At 62.0% G+C, this 16,416-nt stretch overlaps 2 protein-coding genes across 8 annotated transcripts in view; one reads left to right on the forward strand and one right to left on the reverse strand.

Annotated features, from left to right (window-relative positions):
- Positions 1–12,171, forward strand: part of STK25 (serine/threonine kinase 25) — a 17,856-nt gene extending 5,685 nt beyond the window's left edge. For 3 of the 4 annotated variants that reach the window (XM_046643758.1, XM_046643760.1, XM_046643759.1), the window contains exons 2-12: positions 255–374; positions 5,163–5,393; positions 6,194–6,250; positions 6,820–6,928; positions 7,732–7,889; positions 7,976–8,161; positions 8,554–8,699; positions 8,956–9,070; positions 9,288–9,359; positions 11,163–11,299; positions 11,553–12,171. In XM_046643758.1, the coding sequence (XP_046499714.1) occupies positions 345–374; positions 5,163–5,393; positions 6,194–6,250; positions 6,820–6,928; positions 7,732–7,889; positions 7,976–8,161; positions 8,554–8,699; positions 8,956–9,070; positions 9,288–9,359; positions 11,163–11,299; positions 11,553–11,592 (1,281 nt within the window). In that variant the 5' untranslated portion in view covers positions 255–344 and the 3' untranslated portion in view covers positions 11,593–12,171. The remainder of the gene's footprint in view (positions 1–254; positions 375–5,162; positions 5,394–6,193; positions 6,251–6,819; positions 6,929–7,731; positions 7,890–7,975; positions 8,162–8,553; positions 8,700–8,955; positions 9,071–9,287; positions 9,360–11,162; positions 11,300–11,552) is intronic. The other variant, XM_046643761.1, reaches the window with a different exon arrangement.
- A 153-nt stretch (positions 12,172–12,324) lies between these two features.
- Positions 12,325–16,416, reverse strand: part of FARP2 (FERM, ARH/RhoGEF and pleckstrin domain protein 2) — a 108,887-nt gene continuing 104,795 nt past the window's right edge. For all 4 annotated transcript variants that reach the window (XM_046643757.1, XM_046643756.1, XM_046643755.1 and 1 more), the window contains 5 exons: positions 15,554–15,672; positions 15,069–15,232; positions 13,698–13,805; positions 13,310–13,461; positions 12,325–13,017 (listed from right to left, as the gene is read on the reverse strand). In XM_046643757.1, coding sequence (XP_046499713.1) covers positions 12,948–13,017; positions 13,310–13,461; positions 13,698–13,805; positions 15,069–15,232; positions 15,554–15,672 — 613 coding nt within the window. In that variant the 3' untranslated portion in view covers positions 12,325–12,947. The remainder of the gene's footprint in view (positions 13,018–13,309; positions 13,462–13,697; positions 13,806–15,068; positions 15,233–15,553; positions 15,673–16,416) is intronic.

Here is a 16,416-nt window from a genome sequence, read left to right on the forward strand (position 1 = left end):
GGAGGCCCTTGGGGCGGGCCTCGGTGGTGGAGGGAGTAGGGTGGGGGCCTCGCGGCGGGGGGCGGGGGTGAGGAAGCGGGCCTGGAGGAAGGTTGGAGGCTGGGGGCGGAGGTGGGGGGCCTTGTAGGGACGCCCCGGGTTGGTGAGCCCCTCGGGGCGTGGGCCGGCCTGGCGGGGCGGGGAGGGCCGTGGTGGGGGTCTTGTTGCGGGCGTGGGGGGCGAACAGGACCCCGAGCGGCCTGCTCTCCCCTCAGTTGACTGAAGCGCAAGCCGGGCTCCAGAGCCTCCCGGCGGATCTTCGGGCCTTCTGGGGTCGCCGCGGATGGTCTGAGGGCGGCGCAGACATGGCTCACCTCAGGGGCTTTGCCAACCAGGTGAGGTGGTTTCCGCCCGTTGAGCGTGCCGCCCCGGGAGGAGCGCGGACTGCGGAGTCCGAGAGAGGTGCGGGGCGCGAGAGACGTCTTGTTTCACCCAAAAGTATCTTTTGGGAATCGTCCTGGGGTTTCGGAAGAGCGGTCCAGTAGGGGAGTGTGGGGCGAAGGGAGGCGCGTTCCCGCGGTGCTCAGGCTTGGGGGGCGGCTGACTCGGTGGCCCGTGGGTGTGCTGTGGGCAGAAGCCAGGGGCCTCTGAGAAGGAAGCCACCGTGCAGGGTCCGGTGGGTGTGCGGAGACCTATCTGGGGAGCAGGGCCCGGCTGGGAACTCTGCAGGCACCTGGATCTTTGCGCCTCCGGAGGAGCCTCGACATCAGGGTCCACGCTGGAGACCCGCACCTGCCGGGCAGTCCGGAGGGCCTGGGGTTGGGGTGAGGGGCTGTGGTGTAAGAGTGCGCGTGTAGGGAAAGCAGAGGACGTGATTGTGAGTGGTGTTTCCACTGGGGAGGTGGCGAAGGCTGCTCTGCAGGACTGTTTGTCCCACGCGAGCAGGCTCACCTGGAAGAGGCCGCCTTTCTTCTTTGGTTGGTTGGTTCTTGTGGTTCCCGACTCCGAGCCGCCTGGAGGTGGTGCCTGGCCTTGCACGTTCACCCGCTGATTCCGGGGGACCCTCCGCAGCATGCCCTGAGCTTGCCTGGCACAAGGTCCTGCTGTTGGTGCCAGGAAAGCGGGGCGTGGGGGCTTGTAGCCTGCACCCCACCCCCTTTTCATTATTTCAAAGCAGGTGAGGTCTGAAGCTGATGTGCAGTACACTGCTCTGTGGCCAGGTGTCCCTCCACCCTGCCTGTTTGGTTTTGTCCGGCTTGGGTGTGATTTGGGCTGGCTGCTTCCGGGGGTGGGGCTCCCCTTAAGGGAGTGTCACCCTGCGGCTTGCTCTGTGCTGAACCAGTGAGGACTGGGCATGCGGAGGAACAGGACACATGTGTGTGCTCGTGGGGGGAGGAGGAGCTGGAGTCAGGGCTCAGCTCCAGGCCCAGCTGGCTCCGTGGAGAAACCTGGAACGCCACCTGCAGCTGTTGGATAGGGCATCCTGGACCAGCTGTGGCCACAGATGGGAACCAGGGCTTGCTGAGTGATGCTGAATTAGGCTGACAGATCTTTCATTCATTTTTGACGTTTTGTGTCTGGTAAATTACGTGACTAAGCTGTTGAGAGAAGAGTCTGCCTCCAGCTTATTTTTAAGAGCTGTAGGAACAGCTCCCATGGGTCCCAGAATGAGGAACTGGAGCTGTGAGCTGCCCCTGCACCCTTGTGCCGATGGTACTTGGCCTGGGCGTCTGGATCAGACCCAGGAGGGAGCGCCGGTGCGGAGGGGCTGGGGAAGGGACCCCAAAGGCAGGAAGCCCCCTTTGTCCTTTCAGGGCCGGAGAGACTTGGCCTTTGTTGGTGGCAGGAAGCCTGACAGGACGTCGTTTTCTCTGGAGACGGTTGTCACTGTGGCCCTGAGGGGCAGTGGGACATTTCCCCCATGGCCTGTGCTCTGCCCTAGGTGGCTGTCCTGCACCTGGCTAGTTGCGGCCCTGCCTACGGGGCCTCAATGGCTGTGGGGTCCCCCATGTCTGCTCACTTCGCTGCAGCCTGTTGTGTGGTGGTTGGGGATAGCTCGGCTCCCCTCATTTTGTAGGGTGACGCTAATGGCAGACACACTCCCAGGTGGTGGCCCTGGACCTGGCAGTCCCAGGGCTGATTCTAACAAGAGTCCTGACCGCCAGAGCCGGTTGAGTAGCCTAGTGATTGTCTAGACCATGTCCGTTGTCTAGAAGGGCAGCCTGAGTCCCCCAGACCTGGGAGCTCTTTGCCTTTCCCTCACCTGGTGGGGCTGGGAATGGGTGGTCCCTGTGATATGTTTGTAGGGTCAGGGTCCCAGCCAGGAGCGTTCCAGTCATGCTTTGTCTGCTCAGGTGACTGACCTGTAGTGGTGTGGACCTGAAGAGCGTGAGAGTTGGGGGTCGGGGCTCCCCCCTCTCTGCTGAGCCTGGAACTCTGGCTTAGGGGTCTTCTGTGTTCCCTGCTCCGAGGCAGTGGAGGTCTGAGCACCCTGCTTGGGGGTTTCCGTTGTTGGGCTGCTGCTGTGGACCAGACTCGGCTCTGGCCCTGCGTGGACAGTGTTACGGGGTTTGCGGCAGGGCTGAGGGGAGCAGAGCAGGAAGGCGTGTCGTTGAAGAGGCCCGAGAGTGGGAAGAGGACCCCCGAGAGCCGGAGGAGAGTGGTGCCAATTGGTGCTGCTGGCCTTGGCCCACCTCCTCCGGGTCTTCTCTCAGGCCACCTTAGAAGCAGGGACTGTGTCCTTGGAGTGATGGAGGACACACGCTCAGGGCACCAGCTGGGCTGGAGTTAGGAAGGCTCCCTCGGGTGTCTCGTAGGGCTCAGCCAGCACAAACTCAAGGTTTGGCGGATGCCACTCCAGGGGCACTGGTAGGCGCTGAGGGGCTGAGTGAGCGGAAGGGGCATTTGGGGTGGCATGCGGGGCCGATGGGGAGGAGCGGGCAGAAGATGGCCATTTCCCAGACCCTGTTCCACCCGCCGTGGGCTGAGCAGGCAGCGGCGAGGTCCCGGCCCGGAAGCGGAAAAGGGTCTCTCTCCGGCAGGCAGGTGTTTTCATGCTGACTGCTCACAGGTTGGCCGTGTGAGCCCGGAGTGATGTGATGGCCCAGCCCTGCGAGGCTGTCCTCTCAGGTTGGGGCTGGTTCTGACCGTAGGATCCACGCCCTGAGGACAGTCGAGCAGCTCTGATTGGTGGCGGTGCCCGAGTTTCCCTGTTTTCTTTAGAACACATGTGGCAGGGGTGGAGAGGCTCTGCCGCGCAGCCTGAGGGACCCAGTCTTGCCAAAGCCCTCGACCTTGGCTTCGGGGCCTTCCCTTCGCAGGCTGGCTGCACCTGTCTTCTGCTGTCTCCTCCCCAGGCTCGGGCTTCAGGACAGGGTGGGTGGATCGGGCAGGGAGTGAGGAGCGCTGCCTGCCTTAGCTGGCCGTGCAAGTGTGCGCCTCACCAGCCTGCTCGGGGCGCCTGTCTCTGGCTGCTGCGCGGAGGCTGCCGCGCACCCAGGCCTTGCCCAGCCTGCCTTGTTTGGCAGGATTTGTGTTGAGACGCTACCCTTCGCTCCTCGGCCTCTCCAGGGCCCGTCTCCCCAGCTCTCCTCCAAAGTCCCTGTCACCGCGGGGCCCTGCCTCTTCTGGCTTGCCTGGCGCTCAGGATCGGGGTTCGTTGACGTCCTGTGATATGTTGCCAGGTGTGCCCCTGCGTGCTGTCCCCTTTACTGAGGCCTGAGGTCTTGGGAAGGCAGCTCATTGGCAATTTCCGATTGACATGGAGTCTCAGTCTGGAGCTGGTTGGGCCGACAGGGACTTGTGCCTGGGGGTGAGCCTCAGGGCGAGCGTGGGCTCCGTTGTCAGCAGCGTGTGAGCACACCCACGCTGGGACGGCCCCCTTGGCATCCGCAGTCGGCGCTTACGCAGCATAGCAAGTTCGCATTCTGCCCTTTCGTGCCCAGCCACTTAATGATGGCGCCAAGACGTCCTCAATAGGTGCTTGGAGAGGTGTGGGGGGCCACTTTGGAGGGAGGTGCATCCTGGTGGGTTTGAGGCCTGGCGGGGTTTGGAAAACTCTTTCTGTCTCCATCTGGACGCTGCTCCCGCCCCAGCCCCTGCCGAACCCTGTGTGGGTCCTGGGGCACCCAGCCCCCTCGTCACCCTGGCCCTTGTGGACTGACCCTGGCTTTCTGAGAACAGTGGCTTGGTGGAGGGAATGTGGTGTCCTCAGGAACCCGGGAAACCACATGGGCAGGGCTGGGGGACACCCACATCAAGCTGTCTCAGCAGCTGACGCCCAGAGGGTCAGGGTCAAGAATGCGGTTCTCGGCCCGCGGACACCCCTTGCTGACCGTGTACTAATTCTCGGGTCCCCGGGTACCCTCTGCACCAGCGGCTCAGCGCCTTTCAGGCCTTGTTTGTGTTCAGTCAGAGGACCCTGGGGAGCAGTTTTCTGTGAGATTTGAATGCCAGGATCAGCATCCAAGAAAGCCTCGCTTTTCAACTCACTGCTGGTGTGAGGGTGTAGCCATTCTGAGGACCGATTTGCGGGTGAGAAAGGGCAGCCCTTTCCAAGAGGTGTGGCTTCCAGGTGAGCAGGGAGAACTCGGTTAGTGCATACTGGGCTTGTTTTTTTAATTAACAGACTTTATGTTTTAGGACAGTTTTAGGTTTACAGGAAAATGAGCAAGAATTCTGCATGCCCCTCGTCCCTCCCCTGAGGGCGTTAATCTGTTAACACATGCGCTCCTGTGCTCCGTTAGAGACAGTCGATGAGCCCACATGATGCTAAGTTATTAATCAGTGAGGCCCAGGGTGTGTGGGGTTCACTCGCAGTGGTGGTATAGCAGCACACAGCATGGTGTCTGCCTGAAAACCCCGGGCTGCACTTCCTCGGCCCTGTGCGTCCTTGCTGCTCCCCACGTGTGGGCGGACATGCCCGGCGAGGCCCCTCTGCCTGCACCACAGGCTGGTCCTTTGGCCAGAGCCCAGCCTCTCGGCACTCTCTGATGATGTTGGCTCTTGTGTGGAGGGTAAATTTAGGTTTTCTGAACAAAAAGCGATAAAAGAAGAACCGAGAAAAGAATCTGGGTGAGCTTCCCGGTTCCTCCTCGCTCTCAGGGTCACTGCCTCCCCTGCACGGCCCCCCTTGGCTGGTCAGGCCCTCCCCTGACTGAGGTGGCTGCCCTCTGTGCCCGCAGCACTCACGTGTGGACCCCGAGGAGCTCTTCACCAAGCTGGACCGCATCGGCAAGGGCTCGTTTGGGGAAGTGTACAAGGGCATCGACAACCGCACCAAGGAGGTCGTGGCCATCAAGATCATCGACCTGGAGGAGGCCGAGGACGAGATCGAGGACATCCAGCAGGAGATCACCGTGCTCAGCCAGTGCGACAGCCCCTACATCACCCGCTACTTCGGCTCCTACCTGAAGGTGGCTGCGGGGTGTGGGCCACAGTCAGTCAAATGCCCGTTACAGCCACCACCACCCCTTCCCACCTGCCGAGGGATGGAGCGATATGCCCATGGTTTCGTCCCCACACCTGCTTGGAAGGCCTGGGCTGGGTCTACCCTCCTGGGAACGGTGGGAACTGGTCTGAAGGGCCAGGGGCCCCTGACAGTTGAGCACAGACCTAGCCTCACGGTGGAGCAGGCCCCCGAGAAACGACGCCCCGGGGGCCAGGCGGGTGTGCCAGGAGGGGCTGGTCTCATCCTGAGGGACAGCCCCGGGGTGGCAGGGCATGAGTCGGGTCTCCACGTCAGTTGGCTTTGAATGGCCATGGTGACCCACCCGCCTGGCTGTGCCACCTGAGGCAGCCCCCACAGGATGCGTCCTTGAGGCTCTGCTGGGAGCACTCTGGGGCCCCTGCAGCCACAGCCTGGAGCCTAGCGCCAGCTCCAGAGGGGGCCTGCCCAGGGGGATGCTTGGTGTGCAGGTGCTTGCTGGGTGGGCCGTTTTCCAGCCTGGTTTTTGACCAGGTGTTGGCAAAGTGGACTCTGCTGCTGATCTCAGCTCTTGGTCCGTCTGTGCAGTGGCTGCAGCAGGGGTGTGACGGGAGGGAGTGGGGTGAGGCTGCTGGAGCCCTTTCCTGGTGGCCCCTGAGGGGCCAGAGCCTTGGCTAAGTCCCCCCTGCAGGAGGTGTGTGTATGGGAGGAGCCTGGCCTGTGGGTTCCCACACCTGGGCATGCCCCCTGCTCGCTGCCCCGTTCTGACAGGCATTTCTCTGGTCGCAGAGCACGAAGCTGTGGATTATCATGGAGTACCTGGGCGGTGGCTCTGCGCTGGACCTGGTGAGGTGTAGGCCGCAGCTGCGGGCGGCTAGCAAGGGAGGGACCAGACAAAAGAAGGTTGCTGTGGGGGGCTGTCCTGGCAGCAGGCCTACACCCACCGCCTGTGGACCCTTGGGCTCCTGTGGGCCTCTTCTCCTTTGCTGTTTCGGTGCATTAGATGTTAACTAGGAGTTGTCTGAGCCAACAGGGAATTGCCAGTCACAGCTTGTCTCCCCTGCTTGGTGCTGAGGGGTCCTGGGCCTCTGCTGGCCTTGGAGGGCAGGCCGGGTCGGTGCCCCCAGGCAGACAGGCTTAGAGGTGTGGCTGGGACCTAGTTCTCACCTGTTCCCTGTACAGCAAAGGTGAAGGTAGCTTATGTTCTCTAGAAAGAACTCTCCACACCTACCTGACCTGGCATTGGAATCTTCGTTTTATTTGAAGAGTAGTTAAAGGGACAGCCCCTGCCACCCACAGTGTCACTCCTCCCCTGGTGGAGTGGTGGCGGGAGCTCGGACCTTGGCTGTGGAGGGGAGAGAGGGGCGGGATTGGTGGGGGAGCCTGAGGCCCTGCTGTCCTGTCTTGGTCTGCAGCTTAAACCGGGCCCCCTGGAGGAGACCTACATCGCCACGATCCTGCGGGAGATTCTGAAGGGCCTGGATTACTTGCACTCAGAACGCAAGATCCACCGAGACATCAAAGGTCCTGGGGGGCACTGACCCCTGAGCCCCACTGACCCTAGAAAGGCCAGGGTGTGAGGTGGCAGGCTGCTGTGAGGGGCACATGGCCGGCTGTGGGGGCCGTTGTAGCTCAGCACCCCCGGCCTTCACTCCCTGCAGCCCCTGGAAATGGAGCACTTCCATTCTGCTCCCTTTCCGGAAGATACTGCCAGTAACAGATGGAACCATCTTAGTACTTTACCCCCCGTACACTGAGGAAATGACTCTGCACCTTGTGTGAGCAGGGACTCTACTTAAGCCCAAAATGTGAATTCTTGTCATGAGCTTACATCTGAGTGTCAGGTGTAGGTTTGAGCAGCTGCACTGAACAGGTCTGCCCTGCCAGCTGTCCCTGGGGAGGGACGTGCTGAGGGGCCGGCTGGAGATGATGGAGGATGGAAGAGCGAGGGGAGGGGTCGGGCACCTTTGTCACGTGGTTTGGGAGAGAAGGGCTTTGCTCTGTTGTTGGGATTTGTCATGAAAGGCAAACACTGCGAGGGTCCTCGGGCTCATTCTGGGGGGGTGCACAGGCTGGGGGTGCACAGGGCAGCCCCTCATGCTTGTGGGCACCCTCAGCAGTGCCCTGTGGCCCTGGGTCTGAGAGCGGACAGACCTGGCCCCGTCTCTGGCCTGCTGGATGGAGGAAAAGCTGAGGTCCTGGGGACAGCCCTGCTGGTGTCCCCAGGAGACCAGCGGGATGCCAGCAGGTGCTTCCTTAGGCAGCTGCATGCAGGTGAGCGCCTGTGTGGTGCCGAGGGTGACGCCCTGCTGTCCTGTGTTGAGCAGCTGCCAACGTGCTGCTCTCGGAGCAGGGTGACGTGAAATTGGCAGACTTTGGGGTGGCGGGGCAGCTCACAGACACGCAGATCAAGAGGAACACGTTTGTGGGCACCCCCTTCTGGATGGCACCTGAGGTCATCAAGCAGTCAGCCTATGACTTCAAGGTGGGCCTGGTGGTGAGCATGAGGGTGGCTGCAGCAGGGCTCAAGGAGTCCCCGGTGGCAACAGTCCTGTGTGGCTCTCCATCCAGGCCGACATCTGGTCACTGGGGATCACAGCTATCGAGCTGGCCAAGGGCGAGCCTCCCAACTCTGACCTTCACCCCATGCGCGTGCTGTTCCTGATCCCCAAGAACAGCCCGCCCACGTTGGAGGGCCAGCACAGCAAGCCATTCAAGGAGTTTGTGGAGGCCTGCCTCAACAAGGACCCCCGCTTCGTAAGCCCCCCCTGCCGTGGGCCCTGAGGCCTGAGTGGCTGTCCACGGTTCAGGCTGCCCTGGAACCAGGCCCCAGGGAATGGTCCTCTGGGGAGTCTGTGCTGGGAGTTGGGCCATGACAGGGCCTGAGGCCCCTCCCCTGTGCACGTCTCCCCTTGCCCCCAGCCCCTCCTAGTCCAGAGTGGGCTCCTCCACGGGCTTGGGTCTGGGGGAGCTTGTGGAGGGTGTTTATCTGAGGTGGACAGTGTGCAGCTCACCCCTGGCCTCCTAGTTGCATCCTCCCATCCCAGGACCCCTCACTGAGTCCTCCCGGAAAGCAGTGCTGGCCCAGCCTGGGCTGCCTGTGTCCGAGCCCCGGGAGTCCCTGGTGACCTGTTCTGTTCCCCCGGCAGCGGCCCACCGCCAAGGAGCTCCTGAAGCACAAGTTCATCACACGCTACACCAAGAAGACCTCCTTCCTCACCGAGCTCATCGACCGCTACAAGCGCTGGAAGTCAGAGGGCCACGGCGAGGAGTCCAGCTCTGAGGACTCTGACATGTAGGGGCCTTGCGTTTCTCATGGGGCTAACAGCGGGCACACACCCTGATGGCCCTGGGTGCTGTGATATGGCCAGGCCCCCTGCTGGGCACCTGTGTGGTGTCACCTGGTCCCTGCAGCCTGGCAGGACTCCGCCCGGCATTTAGAGTTGTGAGGCTGGCTCAGAAATGAGAGGAGGCTGAGAGAGGGCCTGTACCTGGGGGTCCTCCCTCAGTGCCGTCCCCCTGGCCTTCGTAACCTTTGCCCTCCTCTTCAGTGATGGAGATGCTGAGGATGGAGAGCAGGGCCCCATCTGGACCTTCCCCCCAACCATCCGGCCCAGCCCGCACAGCAAGCTGCACAAGGGGACGGCCCTGCACGGCCCCCAGAAGGTCTGGCCCACCTTGGGCCTCTCACGTGCGAGGAGGGTGGCGGCCTGTTCAAAGCTGACTCCGAGGAGAGGGCTGGGTGGTGGTGGCACACCCCGGGCATGGGTGCTCCCACAGGCCGCACCTTTCAAGGGGCCAGATGGGTGGGGGAGGGAGTGCGCCTGCCCCAGGGCACCCACTCTGTTCTGCCTGGTCACCCCTTCCTGGCATTGCCTTGCAGTCTGCAGAGCCTGTCAAGAGGCAGCCCAGGTCCCAATGCCTGTCCACGCTGGTCCGGCCCGTCTTCGGAGAGGTGAGGGTCAGGCCAGGGGTCCGGTGGGCAGGGGGCGGGAGGGCTATCCTGCAGAGCTGCCCCTCGCACAGTGGCGCCACCAGGTGCACTGGCCAGCCCTGCCCGAGGTGTGGGGTTTCCAGGTTCCTTGGAGCCCATTGTGGTTGGACCCATGGGTGGGCTTTTTGAGTGAAAGGACCAGAGATGGCTGGGAAAACTGCCCTAAGGTGACCCTCTTGAGTTCCTGGGACGGCTTTGAACCGAGCTACTGTCCTGTGACCTTTTATTTTGAACTGTAAACACATGGGGTGCTCTTCTGTCTAGAGAGAGCCCAGAGGTTTGGTTCTTAGTGTTGGGCAGCAGGCCTAGGGCAGGGAGGCCTCAAGGGTGACTCCCCAGTGGTCACATGAGCCCGTGTGTGTCACCTGCTCACAGGTGGTTGGTAGCATCCCCAGGGATATGATGCAGCTGGGAGCCCCCACGACCTGGAGTTGGGGCTGTAGTGGGTCTTGGGCCCAGTTCCCACCCTGGGGTGATGGCAGCACCTGGAGCCAGGGAGGGAGGACAGGATATTGTGCAAGTGTGGAGGCAGCAGAGCCGTGATGAGGAAGGTGGGATGCAGGCATCTGGGGAGGGGCGGGGGGGGAGGGCTCTGGCAGGTGCGCTCCCACGCCCTGGCCTGGAATTTGAGGGGAGGAGGTTGCAGGGAGCTGATGGGGGGAGAGGCACTGTCACACTGGCCGTGCAGGCACCTGGGGCCATGCAGCGGGAGTTTGCGGGGCTCAGCTTGGACACTGGGACCAGAGGCCTGTCCCCACACTGGGCAGCGAGGTCTGTGCTGGGCCCCACACACGGCAGAACCTAGGGAGGTGCCAGGCATTGGAGAAGAGGGCAGCGCTGGCCTCTCCCAGGGCTGCTTCATTTGTGTTTGTGCGTGCACATGTGTGTGGAGTGGGCCCACTTGGGGGAACATGTGAGGGATGGGCCCCTGGGCTTTGGAGCCTCTGTACTGTGCCTGGTGTCGTTTGTGTTGTGAGCTTGGTGGGGAAGCGCAGGCCCACCTCGGCTGGCACAGGCACCCTGAGGGTTCTGATCCTGTGGCTGGGCCTCAGGTCAGGGCTGTTGGGTGGGGTATCCTGGAGGCTGGCAGGCTCTACCCTTTCTGTCTTGACGGGTGAGGGGTGCAGGGTGCAGCAGGGAGGACCATGCTGACTTGTCTGTAACCCCTTCCTGCCAGGGCAGCTGGAAGGTGGGGGCTCCTCCATCTGGCTGCCACAGCCCAGGGTGGCGGCCCTCTAGCCCCGAGGGTCAGAGGGGGCGTGCTTCAGGAGGCTGTGGTCTGGCTGTGCTGTGCTGTGCACTCCGAGTTTCTAGGCTATGTGTCTTAAGTCCGCTGGACCTGAGCTCCGGGCTTCTGTGACCTTTGGTTGGGAGGAAGCCATATGGTCAGCCTGGCCTGCCGCAGCACCAGGGGCTGGCAGAGACCGCTTTTGAGAACCAAGACCTGAGACTCCCTGAGGCTCAGGGTCAGGTGTGGGCACATGGGCGGCATCTGCCCTTCGTGGAGCCCTCAGGCTCGGCTGGGTTCCTAACCAGAACCCTTGGGAGCTCAGTGGGACCCAGCCTGTCATAGCTTTGTTGTGGACGGACTGCTAGGGGCTCTGGTGGGGGTGGGGGCACACCGCCTGGGCGCCCCCAAATGCAAGTCGCAGGCGAGGGTGTGGGAAGCCTGGGAGCCTCTGACGGGGCACAAGGTGTGGGAGCGGTGCTGCCGGGGCCCCGGGTCGGGTGCCCGCGGTCAGGCACACGTGGGTCTCTCTGCAGCTCAAAGAGAAGCACAAGCAGAGCGGCGGGGGCGTGGGCGCACTGGAGGAGCTGGAGAACGCCTTCAGCCTGGCCGAGGAGTCCTGCCCCGGCATCTCGGACAAGCTGATGGCTCACCTGGTGGAGCGGGTGCAGAGGTGAGCGGGAGGGCCGAGTCTGGCCCTTTCCTAAGAGTGCAGGCATCACCTCCTGAGAGAAGGCTGTGGGCTTCTCTTCCTCTCTCCTGTGGACCATCGGGGCTGGAGAGGGCAGGGCGGGGCCTCTCCTGTCTGCAGTGGCTGTACTCGAAGGTTTGGATCAGAAAGTGGGCCGCCTCACTCAGGGTCCCAGTGCCTTCCTGCACAGCCTGCACTGGGGGCGGGGCAGTGACAGCCTCTCTCCTCTCGGCAGGTTTTCACACAACAGAAACCACCTGACATCGACCCGCTGACGCACCAGCTGTCTGCGAGAGGGGAGAGAAGGGTCTTTGTTCTGAGCTCCACAGGACTGCACTGACTCGGACCCCTCGTGCTGTGGCCACGTGGCTGCCGGGTCCAGCCCCCCACTGTTTAGAGGGCTGCCCCACTTCCACTTCCACTTCCCCTACTGGCTGGGCCAAGGCTCCACCCAGTGGGAAGGAGCTGACGGAGAACCTTGCCTTGTAGTGCCATGGAGGCGGCGGGCCCGGTCTTCTCAAGCCCCCTGGCTGGGCCGCCCCCTCTGGGGCTCATGGGGTGGTGCGGCCGCTCAGACTGAGGAGTGGGATGTGGGGGCAGATGTGCCTCCTTCCCCACTCGGCCCGGCCCCTCTCCCTGGCCCGGGGCCCACGATGGCCCACGGTGGTTGTAGATTTGCCTTGTGGTGTCGGATCAGGTACCGTGTCTTCTCATAAGTACTTGTGTCAGCCAGAATGTTTTGTTTTTTAAGAAAACTGAATTTCCTTGCTTCCCTAAATATTCTGAGGTTAAGGTGTTAGTTTTCATAGGACATTGAGAGGCTCCTGTCACTTTCAATAAAGACCTGAATTGGAGACGTGCTGATAGTGGGTGGGAACCAGGGCCAGGCGGGGTCCGACAGCTCCCGTCTCCCCCTGTGAGTGCTCAGTTCCCGGCTTCTGAGTCACAGCACGCGGTGACTGCATGTGGCCCAGGGGAAGGAGACGGGCAGGGGCAACCCCAGACTGAAAGAGGGTGGCGCGCTGGGAGTGCCCTCTATTTTAACTGCACGCATGTTAGCGCGAATGCAGAGTGTGTGTACGTCTACTTGCATTGTTAAGAAACACTCAGGTGCTCATAAATTAGAGGCCCTCGCCCTCCAGCACCATGCAGGACTTTGGTTTCCACTTCTCCAGAGGTATGTGGGGTGGGCACCAGAGGGCGTCTGTGGACTTTCGCGCAGTTGTTGTCACATGAGGGTCGTGCCCCAACCCCTGGTTCACCCAGACTGAAGGACAGGGCATCTGGGACTGTGCGCAGCACATGTCAGAGATGGTGCAGCCTAAGAGGGTGCGCGGGGGGGCCCCCGAGGTTCCTGTTGTAGGCCCTGCTCGGGAGGAGGAGAGGGCAGCCGGGCACTGGCGTTGGTCACCGCACTTGAACTGGGCCTGGCGTCTCCACTTGGTGTGTATGCTTCCCAGCGTCCCACAGCGCTGAGGGACTGCACTGTCTCGGGGGGCTGACACCCTCCCAGATGTTACTGTGAGGACCCCCACTGCCAGTCCAGTGGGAAGACTCAGGACAAGCAGTCTCGGGGCACGTGCCGACCCTGCTCTGCTTCCTCGGCTCTGCTCATCCAGGCATGTGGGCTTCATGCCTCTTCCTCCGGGGGCCCGGGCCTCCCGGGCGAGCTGCTGGCTCTCTCAATCACCTCCATCCACCTAGAGAAGAGGTTGGGCGTCAGAACCCTCCAGATGCTCGCTTGGGAAGCAGGGCATGTTCTGGCCTTTAGGCCATTGGGTGCTCAAATATCTTCCCAAGAATGATCCAAAATATGGAGTGAATGGGACAAAACAAGGTCCAGTTAAAACCCTGGAAGCAGTACTGGGCTCTTCCTTTCCAGGAACTGGGCTCTTCTTTCCAGAACCCAGGAAATGTGCCTCTGGCGCCCTCGGTGGAAGCAGGGGGCTGGAGAGGACACCAGCAGGCCCAGGCTTCCTGCTGCAAAATTACCTCCCAAACGTGTACTTGCTCTCGGCCCGGAAGAAGTAGATGTGGGATTTGAACTGGAGCTTGAAGACGTGCTCCTTGTGGATGCCATCGGCCGCCCTGGGGACACTCACGCTGTAGCCCAGCAGCGGGAGGCTGGCCAGTGGGTAGTCATCCTGGAAGGCAGCACACAGCTGTGTGGGCGCTCTCCCCGCTGCCCTGGCCCTCCCCTGACGCCTTGCTCCCCCGACCGACCGGTGGCAGCAGGCTCAGACGGACCCACAGGCCGAGAGGGCCCCAGGATGGTAAGACCACCCTCCTCTGAACCAAAATGGGAAGAGGGCCCAGCGAGCAGGGGCGGCTGTCCTCGTGCCACGGGCACAGCTGCCCTCTGCTCAGTTAGGCCCCCTACCTGATGAGTTTTGTAGAAGAACAAACAGAAGTTGGTGAAGACCACCCAGAGCTTCTGCCAGCCGGTGCTGTTCTTGAACTTCCTCAGCAGGTATCCCGAGAGCTGGTTCTGAGAGAAAAGCGGCCGGGCGTTGGTCAGCGTCCTGACCCCAGGCCCCAGGGCAGCTGTCCTCCTGGCTCCGGCCTCCTGGGGCCTGCTGGGAGCACATGCGCCTCCAGGAATGGGGGTCACCCCACGGGCTCTCTTGGCTGAGGCCTGTTTTACCTCTGCACTGCCGTGAGCAGCAGCCTCGTGCCTCAGCGTTTAACCGTCTGACAAGGATGTTAAACGACCTGGAGAGTGAAGTCCCAGGCACTGAGTAAGACAAGCCCCAGGCTTTCCCTCTGCATCATCAAGTCAGTTTTCTGACATGGTGTCCCCAGCCATCATAATCCCCTGACGCGGGGAGAGGAGGCGCCGTACAGACCACACAGAGCCAAGTCTGGAAGGTTCCTTTGAACAGGGGGTAGGGGAGGCATGTAAATTCACGCCCATACAAGACACCCGGCCCCGGCTGCCCTCCTCTCAGCACTGCTTCGCGGGCACCCCTCTCACCACCTGGCCAGTGCCACCACTTGTCTCCTTGTGCCCTTACTCTGGGGTGAGGCTCATGGGGCTCAGTACATGTGTGGACAAGATCCCCTTATGCCTGCGTCAGAGTTGATGCTCATGAGGCCCTCGAGGGGGCACCGGCCCTGTGCCTGCTGATAGATGAGGGGACAGCACGGATGGCTGAGGAATGTGCAGGGCCACTCCCCCAGGCTCATGGGTCTCAGCGTGCTGGCCACGCTCTCCTGTTCACACGTGCCCTGTGTGTCAGGCCCCACCTGAAAGGGGAGGCTGGAGCTCTGAATACATCCTTATTCAGCTCTCCTATTCCCGCCCAGCTTTGCTGTTCCTGCCTATAGGTGCGACAGAAGCTCAAAAGCCACACCGAATGGGAGGCAGCCTGAGGACCAAACGGCTGGAGCCCAAAGTGACCACTATTGGTCATGGTGGCAGAGGGGAAGCAGCAACCCCAGAGTGACAGGTCCTTTTGAGAGAACTCCAGGGACACCGCCCTCCTGGCTTTTCCCAGCACACGTGGCTCAGTTTCCCTCACTGGTTACACAAGCCCTGAGAGTGACTCACCCTACACCCCTGGCAGCCCCTGGACTGCTCTGCCCAAGGGGATGTTCCAAAGCGACTTCCTGTCCAACTTCTCTTTCTGGGAGAGAGCAGGAGGCAGCTCACCATGGCCTGTGCACCTGGCCCAGCCCTGTCACTTGGGACCCCCATGGTCCCCTCCCCAGCAGCCAGCAGAAGCAGAGAGGGCGCTCATGGCAGCCGTACCTCGACGGCTGCTATGTGGTCAGCTCTGGAGACACTGGTGTTCCGGTACCAGCATACATGCACTGTGGTGTTGGCCCGGTGCTGGCCCTGCCCCTCCAGGGAGCTGTGGGTACTGCGCGCGTCCTCTTCTGACTCCTGCTCCAGAGAGACCTCGTCGGAGGATCCTGGAGGAGAAGTCAGCACTCTGCTCAGAGGAGACAGGACCCCCCAGGCGAGTGAGGCCAGGGGCGCCTCGGTCTGGGCATGTGCTCTGCAGAGAGGCTGGGACCCTGGGGATGGGGGAGACCTTCGGGCCCTGTCACCAGCAGGCAGAGCAAAACCATACGGGGCTTCAGCCAGAGGAGCTCATGACCCTCCCACCAGGGCGCAGCCTAGGACATTCCTCATGAAGGGAGAGCACGTGGGCTTAGTGGACAGACTCACCAAGGAAACCAAGTTACAGAAACGCTTCCTTAAGTACAGGGGGGGTCTCAGCCAGAACTCACTGTGGGGTGGAGTGCACACCATGCTGCCTGGCAGCGCCAGGGACGCGTCAGCACCACTCTTGGCTGCTTCGATCGCAGTGTTCAGGTCGTGCATCCACTTCTCCTTTTCCAGCCGTGTGCTGCAGGGGAGGGCCGAGGCTCAGAGCCGGCTCAGCAGGGCCCCACCACTCAGAGGGGGACAGAAGGCCAGGGTGCCTGGTCCACCCCCTTGTGCCCTGTCCTATGGGCCCAGAGGACTGTGGTGAGTGCTGCTTGGGGTCCCGCCTGCACCCTGGGAGCTGTCGGGGCAGGAGAAGAGGGAGGGCAGCACCTTGGCGCCGGAACAGGCTCCATAGGGCAGTCTGTTCCTGAAACCAGGTTTGTTCAGACTCTGGTGCTGAAATAGAAGATGGTTCATGGTTCAAGATTAAGCTGCCGAGGTTTCCTGGTGGGAGTTAAGTGCCCTGTGTCCTAATGCCGGCCAGGACTCTGCAGAGTGGAAGCTGAGAGCTAGACGTCTGTCTGGGAGAAGAAATGCTTCTCCTTTGGAAGTCCCTAGGGGAGGGACAGGGCACAGCATGGTGCTGATGCCTGCGGTGGGCTGCCCCTGTTGCCTTTGTGCTCAGGTCTCCTTCAGGTTGATCTGAGGCAAGGAGTTGGGGAAGCGGCCATTTGCTCCTGGGCTGTGGCCTGGGTGGCCTCGTGTTGCACAGCCCTGGGGGCAGAATGCAGGTGAGGTTGGGTCCTGGTGTGGCTGCCCCACCAGGATCTTCCCAGTAGCCTGCTGGCTCTTCCCCTTGACTTGAGGATGCCAACACTCATGTCCCTGGAGACCAACCATCCTTGAAGGCCCAGCCTTGTTGAGCACTGTGAAGGGAGCAGCT

The sequence above is a fragment of the Equus quagga genome, chromosome 17, assembly GCF_021613505.1.
Source record: "Equus quagga isolate Etosha38 chromosome 17, UCLA_HA_Equagga_1.0, whole genome shotgun sequence".
NCBI classification, from domain to species: Eukaryota; Metazoa; Chordata; class Mammalia; order Perissodactyla; family Equidae; genus Equus; species Equus quagga.